Below are 12,006 nucleotides of genomic sequence, written 5' to 3'. Positions count from 1 at the left end.
TTCTGCTAAAATATTGTCCTAAATCTACACTTGACCTTTAAATTTGTGCTCAGATACTAACAGTGCTTTTCCTCATTCTTTGTGTACATAAATCCTGACATTCAGTGTATTTCTACAACTACAGGTATTTTTTACACATTCACACACATTCCCTTATTTGAGCCCATACCTTGGTGTTTATTCTTTTTTTACTATGTTAAATTCATCTTATTTGTCACTCAATCACCACCTGGTAAAAATCAGGCTCAGAAATGATACCAGAGTATTTAGTATTTAACATGATGTTAGGACTCCCCCTGTTGGCAACCAAGTGTACTGCACAATGTCCACACAAAGCAACACAGCTGGAGAAGAGAGATACCAAAATAGGTTTTATTTTACATAAGAACATTGTCAAAACTTGAAAACATTTTTGCATATAAACCTTTTAAAACAAGGAGACAATGTTTAAATTTCACAGATTGTACAAAATATCGACAAAAAAAAAATCATTTTCATGAGTGATTCATACCCCTTTGCATCTTTATTTGAGCCCACCACCAAAGCAAATGCCGAGTGCAACCTTTCACTGTCATTCATAGGTCAAGTAAACGTCACAACATCTTCCAAACACTCATAGTGTCCACTGCTCATTCTGTCTTTCTCAGCTAGAGTCTATGATGAGGCCGTACAGTTCAGTATGTACAAACAAGCTCTTAAATAATCTCACAGTTAAGTTCAAATGGAGCTTTTAAGTTTATTAGAATCACTGAATCTTTAAGTCTGGGGTGACCCATTATTATTTAAGGCTTGCATTCTGAATAGTGGAAGTATCATATAGTAGAGCCGAACAAAATACAAAAGCTTAAACACAATAAAAACTAGCACCAACTTGCATCTTATTTAAGCCCAAGCTCGATCAACATTCATTCTTTAATCAGAGCAAAGCTTGTTGTTGTGTTGTACTGGAATTCATATCACACAAAACTCATCAAAGGTTAAACAAAATTCTCACTTAACAGTAAGTCACCGCTGTATTTAGGAGCTGTGTGTTGCCAGACTAAAAACTTTGCCGTCGATCAATTCTTTAATTACAGAAAAATGTAAACATTGACTGTGGAAAGGAACTTCATATTATTCTGACAGACCGACATGCTCATAATATTCAATGTCACAGACACCCACTGTAGATAGATGGTGCAACACAATGGTTACAGCGCACTAAAAATGTCACCATAAGTATTTCCAGAAGACACAAAGTTTCATTCTAGTGAAATTAAATCATTGCTTTGCTTATTTTTTAGTCAAATAGTTATTTTCTTTTCACTGTTTCCATTTGTGTGTCACCAGATTTAATTAAGAACTTTTATTTTTTCTGGCACAATTTTTGATTGACTTTTAAGGGCATACGCTCTGTTCAACAGGGTGCTGCAGGGATGATGTTTATTTGTAGGCCAGCCTGGAAGTTAGAATCGCCCTGGTTCCCTCGTCACAAAGCTACTGGGATTTTTCAATTGGATTATTGCATTAAATAAGCTCTGTGGCAAACAACCGTTTATGATACTCACATGTTTTGTGCGGCAAGATAATCCTCATAAATGAACACGGTTTTATGATTTTTGAAGCATAAATGCAATCGCCAGAAGTAAAAAGCTTAAGTTAGGCTATGACCTCATCATCACTACCACCGCAAGGCTGTAAAGCCGTGTTTGGTGTGATGACGTTCTGTAGTCTTATTTAGTCACATGCTAACGAATCCATTTTTTAAGACATGTAACAGCTGTTTACTGACGTATTTCATGTCATAGAACAAAATGTGAAACCGTGTTAGTTTGAATTAACCACAGACCTTGTTTCAGGCATTTGACCCAACCACCACCACCACAAAAAAAAACCTATTGACCTCAAGACGAGGGAACTGGAGGTGCTAAATGCTATCTCTTCCTGGGTTTTAGGAGTCATTCCTGCAGCACTCTACTGAGCAGCTGTTTTAATCAAATGAAAAGGCAAATTTCCTGAGAATTTACATTTCACCACATCCAAATAAGCTGTGTAACAACAGAGTTGGCAGACAATCGCAGGCACTACTGATCATCTGAATCAAGCCACTACACACTTCCACATGCATGGGCCTAATAATCAAAACCAGATGGAAGAAAGAAAGATGTGCTGACTTCTTGACAAGGAATCCAAATCATGACTTCCCCCTGTGGCACTATCATTATACTGCTTTACTGTTACGCTCCCATATTAAATAACTTAAATTCACTTTAAGAGGAGAAAATCAGATTTTCTATTGGCAGCACTAGAACCCTTTTTTCTCACAGTAAACGCCACAGCAGGTCTCTGCAGCATCTCAAGTCTTCCTGAGGCGGCTGCACTCGCACCCACAACTACTAACAGCAAACTATCACCACGCTAAAAATAATCTACATTACCACCAACCTGACACCACTTTATATTAACTATAGAAACTGTGATCACAAAGACAGCCCTCCAACGTCAAAGACTCCAGTGTCTGTAGGATTGTGTTAAACTTTATGCAATCTCAGGTGAAAATTTAACAGCCCACTTGTCTCAAGAACGTTATCCTTTAAAAAAAATTCACAACTCCTTTGTAATGATTGATGATTTCAGCCAGCTGGAAATGTTGTGAACGACCAATGTGTAATGCTCACTACTATGTAACCTGTCATAACTATGTTTAGTTCATCCACAAGCAGCATTTGATATGAGGTGTGACTAAACAGTCCTCACACTGACTCATGTTGAGAGAGAACTAGTGATTTAGTGGAAGAGAAGATGGCACGGAGATGACCTACCCACGTTACACACTTACACAAACCATACCGCTTTTAATTAATTAGTGTCACCTGTTAGATTCCAGTTCAGCTCAACTAGAAATGAATTCTCAAAAATCACTCCTCTTGCATACAACAAACAAAATTAATGCAGATCCGACAGCAAAGTTAAACAACGCACTGGTTGCAAGCACATGTAAATTAAGGCGACTACTTGCAGTCGCCTTCCCAGGCATAAGCATTTATTATGCTTTTGATTTTTAACTGTGGCATCATTCTCATTCCTAAAACTCGTATTCCCCCAAAGAGTGGAAGGTAAAAAAACTTTCCCTTTTATCTTGCCTTTCCCCGCTCTCACTTCTGCTTGTCCTTTAATTTTCCCACTCTTTCTTTGCCATTTAGATTTAAGAGTGAAGTGCATTATTCACCAAACTAGCCGCAAAGCTATCCCACCCTTCATCTTCAGTTCAGTGCTCTCCACCTCACAGACAGTCCCCATCAGGTTCCCCTGTCCTGTGCAGAGGCAGAGATGTGGGCTCACTGTCCCTCTGGCTTCCCTCTAACCAAGTCTGGTTGAGTATTGGACAGATGAGCAGAGCGCCCAGACTTAGGGGGGCTGGTGGTTCCCTCTACAAACATGTTCGGGATGTCCTGGCCAAAGTAGATCTTACTGTTAGCTGCTATGGCCTGGTACTTCATCAGCTCCAGGTACTCTGGGGTTAACTTCAACTGTAAAGATTCAAAAGAAAGACAACAATGTGTTCATGATTAGATTACGGTCACTGTTCATGACACTACTGGTATGAATCTTAATGTGACCTGATGATGTACAGCACGGCTAAACGTGAATGTAACATTGCTGCTGGCTCGGCTGTGGTTCCAAAAAAGGAGTAAATTCAGTAGTGTGGAGGAGGCTGATAACATCAACATTCAGAGAAAAGACCAGAGGCGCTACAGCACACAACAACAGCCACACACTCCGACACAGAGATGATGAGACGAGTCGCTTCACGGTTGGAACGGACAAAGATGTATCGATCATGACATCAGAGTAATGCATGAACGCACTCAACAAGCACATTCATTGAACATGCTCATATTTTGGTGAACAGGGAGTGAATGCAGTTTGCAACTTATGAACTCTCGGAGCAGATAACGACGCTCATGTTAGGGCATCTGAGGACTTACAGCACCCGGCATGCCAACATGACACTTGCTGTGTATGTTTCTCTCCTGTTGGCTGGTGCAATTACAGCACTTCAGACAATGCAGCTACCAGTTCTGCTGAAGCCAGTTCATTTGAGTTTAAGACAGAGTTTTATGAACAAATCAATACAGAGTCTACCCCTAACAAGATCAAATTTTTATGCAAATTGTTATGCCGCCAGGTCTTAAACATCAGCCATGACGGCAAAAAATCTGAAACGGCACATCGAATTGAAGCATCTGACCAGTCTTGGTAAGTAGTTTGAAATTCAAACTATGAAACTAGTTTATTTTAATCTGTGTGAGCTGATATTTGAGCTAGCTCTTCTGAGGTGTGAACATGCACGACACTGAGTAACATTATGCGCAATACAGTAGGTAATTAATCGAAGCAGCTCATTGTTATGTCACCCCCCAAAATAGTTGGGGAAAGTGAAGGGAAACAACGCAGTCAGTCACATGTGGATGCCGAAAAAAAACCCTGCTGCAGTTCATCACAAGTCAAAAGTCCATAATTCCAACATGGAGTTACGATCTAAACGCATCCCAGTACATCTGCTGGGGGGAAACATGGACGTACGCAGCAAACTGATGTTTCTATGTCGAGTCTATTTGCTTCACAAGCACCTACAGAGGACCTACATCAGATACCAAAGCACCATTAGTGAAGACAAAAAAAGCATATAAAATAAGTCAACTGTCTGGATTTCAGGGAGTCACCAGTTTAGTTTGATCTTCACCAGCTGAACACGTTTTCCCCAAGTACGGTCTGCATGTAATCAAAGTTAGCTTAAAGTTTGATATTGATCAGCTGGTCTAAGATGACTAACGTCATTACAGCAAGTCCATTTGCACCAACAACTCTGATGAGAGAATGATTTCAGCCACAGCTCTGCCTCTACCACCACAGACAGAATACATGTACTGGCTGTGTAAATCTGACAACACCTGCTGAAATTGTGTTATTAAAGTTAGATTATTATTACTGTTGTACTATAACAATAATTGTACTGTAGTTTGTAGACAATGCAATTAGATTAGATACTGTATGTGTGTTTGTGTTAAATTGTGTCACCAGCATTTCGTACCATGTTTGCTTCAGCGAACTTGGCAGCAGTGTAATATTCTGCATCAGCCCGAGCCTTCTCCCTTGCCATGAAGGCAGCATCTGAAACAAAGAGACAGTGTTGAATGAGACAGACACAAAACAGACCAGTCCCTGCCGCATACGGGAACACACATATCCATCTCACAGAAGGAAACAGAAAGCAGCGAGGCTGACCCTCTATTTCAGAGATCCTCTTCTCCGTCTCTTTCTCCATCACCTTCTGTTGGAACTGAATCTCTGCTACCTGGGCCACTTTCTGAGCCTCTGTGTGACAGAAAAACATACGAGCTTTAACAGCTGTGCACAAGGTGGAGGAGGATAGTTTGTTTAAACGTTAGTGACTGAAAAAGGGAAACAGCTAAAACTATGCAAATGCAAACCTAGTTGGTGGATTTACTGTAAAACACCATCACATTTACCAATAATGGCCCTCTTCCTTTCAGTCTCGGCTTCCTTTTCCACCACCCTCTGAGTCTGAGCTGTTATTAAAAGACGAGTCTTCTCTGCTTCCCTGCATATACAACACACATACACAAAAAACGGTTCTTGCAAATATCTTTTTCTTGTGTGGTCTCATTTGAACTGAGTGGGTGGGTAACAGGCGAGAATTTAAAACATGCACTAAAACTTCGCTGGTTAGTAAAGATTTACAAACTCACATGAGTTCAAAGTTCCTCCTGATAGATTCAGGGATCTTTGGCTTGGTAACACGGACTGCCTTCATCAGGATGTTGAAACAGTGCAGAGGGGGGGCAAAGAGAAAAGGAAACTGACCCTTTGCTCACAATCAATCTGCCAATACATTTTACAGAGAGCTGGTTATCAGACTAGTTAGGCTTTTTAAGTTAAAATTAGTCTATTGGCATCTGTTCAGAATTTGAGTGGAAATCATGTGATGATGTGATGGTCATTGTCTTAAAGGGACAGTTTGGATTCTTTGAAGTGGGCTTGTATGACATACTTATCCATAGTCAGCGTATTAGCTACAGTAGATGTCTGTCTGCACACCCACAGTTTGGAGAAGCAGCAGGAGTATGAAAGCGGAAGTTCCGCTTTGATACTCCTGCTGCGGAAGCTAAGCAATGTACTGCTGTGGACGGGGGCAGCAGGAAAATGTTTTTTACCCACCTGAAAAATTCTCAAACACTTTATGTGTACACTATTTTAAGAATATTTTCGCCTCTTAAACTTTCCGTCAGACAGCCACTCCGTTAGCATCTTCAATTCCCTATTTGTATTATTGTTGAAGCTATCAGACTCCATCAACAAAAACAGTAATTTTGGCTGGCTGAACACAGGAGCTCCTGGTTTAATGCTACCTCAATCACTTAGTTTATCTGGATTATTGTGGGACTTTGGTGAATCCAAACCAACCCCTTAAACTCCGAAATCACACACTAACAAATAAAATAACTGATGGAGGCAGCAGTAGATCAGCTGCTCCTGTGTTCAGTGACATTACTAAATTACTGTTAAACTCAACGGAGTCATGGTCTGAAGAGAGAGAGATAAAGGCTTCAGTGAAAATATTCTCAATATAGCATACACACACTGAATGGGACTTTTTTTAGGTGGCTAAAATACCTTTTGCTGCTGACCCCCATCCAAAGCAGTATATTGCTTAACTTCCGTGTTGCACCCCAGCCTGCAACTCCAAACCGAGGGCATGCTGACTGACATCTACTGTGTGTGTAATACACAGATTATAGATAAGTAACTCATACAACCTCACTTCAAACTATCCTTTCAATGATGTCTTTCAGGCCACATGTTTCAATTTTACCCAATGTCATTAAACAACAGTTACAGAGAGTAAATTGTTATTGGCTCACAGCTCAAGCTGGATTTATAGTTGCCGCAGGGGGTTAATGTCAGTTCCACTACATATACTGTACCTTTGCTGTAGGTTTTGATTTATTATTCAATATTAGATTTCACCATTTGATAGCACCAACACAATACTGTATGGATGTATTGTGCTTTAGCAATAGTATATTCCCTGGAGTAACTGTGTTTCACATTCATTCATGTCAGCTGCTCACACACAGTATAACTGGAGTTAGATTCAGATAACTTATATTTCGCCTTGTCAAATTAGGAGGCTACTGCAAATACTACGATGTACAATTGCTGTTTACTTTCTTTCATTCACCGTGACAGAGAGCTGGCATTAAATTGAGTAGATGGTTTGCAGTATGAACAGCTTTGCTCGATGTGTGATACTGATAAGGAGAGAATGCTGAGTCTTTCTTCGACTTCCTTAATGCTGTCTTCACTTTGAACAATTTGCACCAGCATCAGAGACTTGTTGAAGAGAACACAAGCCCCCTGAGCCGACCAATCACAGCTCTTGCAGAGGACAAGTGGTATCTCTAGCTACGGCGTAGTCTACAGCTTATACATGCTTAGGCTCTGTGGCTTCATCATAACCCCAGTATGCACAACTACAAATCCAGCTTCAGTCTTCAAAAGCCTTTGCAAACATGATTTGTATTTAAGTTTTGTAACTAGTACACTGCCACCTTGAGCAAGCCAGATTCTTCTGGCTGTCACTGTAACTTGAATCCAAGTCTTTCTATTTACTATGCACCTCAAGTCATGCCTGTATGTGCTTAAATACCTGTATTGTAAGTCCAGGTGCCATAGCATTAAGATCTTTCTGCAAAGCAGTCTTCAGGTTTTCATCTATAATGTCTGCGAAACAAAAAAACAGCCATTGTTTGAATACACAGCATGCTGTGCGTCACTTTTTAGGAATTTTAAGAATGAACAGGCAGCACAAGTTGCCGTCTATGTATCGCATTAAAATGAAACAACACTGCCTGTTTTGTTATGAAAGCAAACTCACCAAACAACTCAATGTAGACCTCTTGTAGTGTGTGTACACTGCAGAACTGGTTGAGTTCATGGTGAATCTTGTTGAAAATTAGAGTTTTGTCATAATCAGCTGTGTAGTTCCTCACAATTTCCACCACTGCAAATACATGAACAAAGGCAACAGCTGTTGTGAGGCCGGGCAGCTGGCAGGATTTACGTTTCAACCAAAAAAAAAAAAAGGAACTTTAGCAATAAAGGAAATCAGAGCATGTTGTACCTGCTGTAGGGACCAGCATGTTAACAACTTCTATTCTGTCAAAGTAGATCATCACACCGCCACTGTGAAGGAAGGAAATATCTGTTACAAACACAATCAGTTTTATGAATGGATGAATTCCTTAATAGATACATCAATAAAACTCATTCTTACCTTGTTCCACAAGGCACATTCTTGATCTCATCAGTTTGGAGAGTAGTCTGAAACACAAAAACCCAATGATTTTCTTATGATCTGATGATAATAAAGATTGTTCTCCTACTATGCAGGTCCTTTCATGAACATGTATCTGGATGTAACATGTGACATGATCATTTTTCCAAGTTGTGTGTTCCTAGTTTAAAAAAAAAAACCTACTACGCAGATAAAGTAGTGCTTTCTTATTTCAAATTAAACTGTTTCAATAATGCACACAATATATATAATACATTCATCACGTTAACTTGAACCTGATACCTGTGAAAGTTCATTCTTGCCCTTAGAAATAGTACATTTGACATAATAATCTTAATTCAAGTTACGTTTAAAGTATACTATGCAGGATTTTACTCATAACAATGTATAAACTCATACAAAAGTAATGCCTCACAATCATTACTACACCACTAGAAGTGTGTGGTGGTGTATTTATCTGCAAAGAGCCTGCCCTCTGCCCGTATTTTCTAATGTGCCCAGGACGTTTATGGGCAGAAGCTACGAAGCTATGAAAATCACTGACACAGCACTTTAAAAATAGCTGGGTGAAACGCCAAGTGGACTTTCACTTTCATTGGCGATACTTTTTACAAACAGTAACCAAGCATAATATACCTTTAAATTCAATCATAAGATGCAGTTGAAAGCTCAGGAAAAAGCTAGTAAGTGGACACTGAGTTAAATGACAATCCAAAAAAATTAACAAGTAAAGGCTACAACCCTCAAATAACACTAATTGGTCAAAAATATCTCTCAGTGGCATAAGCCCTGAAAAAAAGGTCCAATATTTTTATTTGATTATATTTAGTTTTTCATACCAAATATTGCGTCTTCATTAAAACAGAGAACATCTTATGACAAATTCAAATGATTTTATGCTAAGCATATTTAGTGGTAAAACTATCGGTGCATAAGCTTGGTGCAAAATAAAGCCACTGCAGCCATGGTTGAATGGCAACTGTTTGCATGCTGCAGTTGATGTATTTATAGAAGATCCCATTCTGGTTTTCATGTATCAGCAACTTCTGGCTGACTCTTAGATTGCACATGTCTCTGCTAACAGGCCAAACTTCAGAGCTGAAAGGTAAGTTTACCTGCACTGATCTGTAGGTGGTAATGAAAGGCAGCATAATGTGGTATCCAGGACCGTTGGGAGAAGTCAGCAACGCCCCACCCCTGAAACAAATACAAACAAATTATTTGGTCTGACGCCCCAACATCAGATTATCTGCTGATTATATTTAAGGAGGGTGGACAAAAGAAAAGGACTGAAACGTGTTTATTCAAGTATAACAGTCATTTACTAGGGTGTAATTATGTTTTTGTTGAATAATGTTGCATGATATCAGAGAGTGTTGTTATTTTGTCCAACTCATGAACATAGTCATCAATTACAATTTAATATCTACATCGTGTCCCATATTTTAGACTGTAGTGCGATGTGCTCCTCCATTTAATTTCCCCCATGGTTTAACTTCCCTGCAGGGACCAGTAAAGCTTATTCTTAATCACTGTTGTGGATCAGTCTGTGTTGCATTTCATTTTGTACAAACACTGGCACAGACACGCTCCATGTCTAGATGGTGCCACGCGTTGCAGATGTCTTTGCTTGCTCCTTTCGTCAAACACTGTGTGTATATTTGTATAGATTTGTTTTCTTTATTCTTCCTTATATCTTTAACCTTATTTCACATTCTTGTATTTATATTTTTCACCTTCTATAACTTGTGTTTAATTGTTAAACAACATTCAGAGTGGAAGGCAAGGGAAAAAATTCATTGTACATGGAAACTTGTTTTAATTGTGCATATGACAATAAACACCCCGACTCGACCTTGACTTGACAGAAGTTGTACGACCATGCTGTGTAATGATGTCCTCTCCTTTTCCTCTCTTTGGTCAAACAGGTTTGGAGCATGCACACCTCAAAATGTATTTGCATCATTATCAGGTCAGGTCACAGGCCTCTTACAAAAGATAACACACCATCCACATTCTTCACATATATTTGTTATTTCTGTCATGCAGGGATATTATGGGTCAGTGTTCCGATACCTGTAGTACACGGCAAGGTGTCCTTCCTCAATCTTATGAATCGAGGAGTGCAACAAGATGGCCATCACTCCTGCTATTGTTCCAAATACTGCTCCTACATGCGGCATCGTCATCCTCACTAGTGCTCACCTACAGCAGGCAGAAAAAGAAGGGTAAACATACCGAAATATTTATACAACACCATGTATCAGGGTACCTTTAAGCCTGTGGAGAGACCTTCATTGTTAATTGTCAGCAGCAGCACATTCAATCCTACAACTTGTGGTTAGGTAAACCTAGCTAAAACTACAGCCATCTCACCGACAGCCCTCCACTGTTTTGGAGAGATGTTTAGCAACTTTATGGTCAAAAACTTTATGGTCTTTGAGACTGTAGTTTGTGGAGCTGTTAAACTGCATTGCATTATATTGAAAGGTGAGTCTAAAATTGTATCTACCTGCAAATGGAGTGGACAAAACATCGCAAAATATTGCATATACTCCTCTCAATAATCAAAAAAAGCTATAAAAGAGGCAGAAAATGCATTTTAAAGCATTTGTACTGAGCTTTGGCAAAGTTAGCATGGAGTGCAACTGCAGAAAGACACTGTAACTCAGGTATTACAGAAGTAGATGTAAAATATGGAGCTCTTTACTGCATCATCATTTGCAAAACAAAATTTTGTAAATGCTCTGCTCTGAAATGGTTGCTGGATTGTTAACTATGTGGTTTGTTTGATAAAGTAAAAATAAAACATTTCACATAGGCTACAAAGCTTGTGATACTGTACATACACCCTGGCATATTTAGGTGACTGTGTCAATTATCTTCACCAGACTGAGGCTCAGTTAGGAGTTGTATGTATCCTGGCTTTAACACAGGTGCACCCTGGCCAACAACGTTAATTGAACGCAACCCATAGTCATTCAAAATAGTTCCCTTAGACCTTTACGGGCTTCTGCAACACTCTTATGGTTTATGTGTATGTGACAGCAAGTTTTAACCCCACAGTGAATGCTTTATGTCACGCTGAGCAGTGCGTTATCGTTGGCTGCTTCAATTAGAAAGTGCACTTCACAAGTACGTTAGACAGAATGAAAACGCTAACGCTACACGACTAGCTTGTAGAATTAACGTACATGTGAGGAAACTCTTTGTAAACGCATGAAGCGACGTGTTCGTACCATAACTATGTCTCCTTCAGTATAACCCTCATACTGGACGACTTATTAAATTAAATTCACCAACAGCAAACGCTGACACACCATTCGCTTGGGTAACGTTAACCTAGCTAGCCGGGTTAGCGAGCGAGCTAGGATTCGGAAGTGTGCCACTCCGCCCGTTTCTGGTTAGCTTAATGCTAACATTAGCGTGCTAGGCTGCTAGCGCAAAGCAAACGAGTTAACTCACCTGACACGACGCTGAAATACAATTATCAGCAAGCGAGCGGTAGTAGAAATGACTGGTTAATGATAAATGAAATTACCACTGTATCGAACCGTATCCACCTCTGGTCTTATCATTCAACGTCCCATCCCCCTCACCCCGCCTCCCACAGGTTTCACTCTCGCCTTTACTTGTTACATTAT

The 12,006-nt window shown here is 39.7% G+C and overlaps 1 protein-coding gene across 2 annotated transcripts; it reads right to left on the bottom strand.

Moving 5' to 3' along the window:
• Positions 1-358: 358 nt before the first annotated feature.
• Positions 359-12,006, bottom strand: erlin1 (ER lipid raft associated 1). 2 transcript variants are annotated; one of them, XM_050071343.1, is made up of 12 exons: positions 11,904-12,006; positions 10,439-10,567; positions 9,478-9,559; positions 8,342-8,388; positions 8,189-8,250; positions 7,943-8,068; positions 7,715-7,788; positions 5,754-5,812; positions 5,514-5,605; positions 5,269-5,358; positions 5,075-5,154; positions 359-3,509 (listed from the first exon to the last, which is right to left on the bottom strand). In XM_050071343.1, exons 2-12 carry the CDS (start codon positions 10,549-10,551, stop codon positions 3,318-3,320), a joined length of 1,017 nt encoding a protein of 338 aa, XP_049927300.1. In that variant the 5' UTR covers positions 10,552-10,567; positions 11,904-12,006; the 3' UTR covers positions 359-3,317. The 2 variants fall into 2 exon arrangements, with proteins under 2 accessions (XP_049927300.1, XP_049927301.1); XM_050071344.1 differs by having other exon boundaries at positions 11,828-11,959.

Source organism: Epinephelus moara, chromosome 19 (assembly GCF_006386435.1).
Source record: "Epinephelus moara isolate mb chromosome 19, YSFRI_EMoa_1.0, whole genome shotgun sequence".
NCBI lineage: Eukaryota > Metazoa > Chordata > Actinopteri > Perciformes > Serranidae > Epinephelus > Epinephelus moara.
This window is presented reverse-complemented; position numbering and strand designations above follow the sequence as displayed.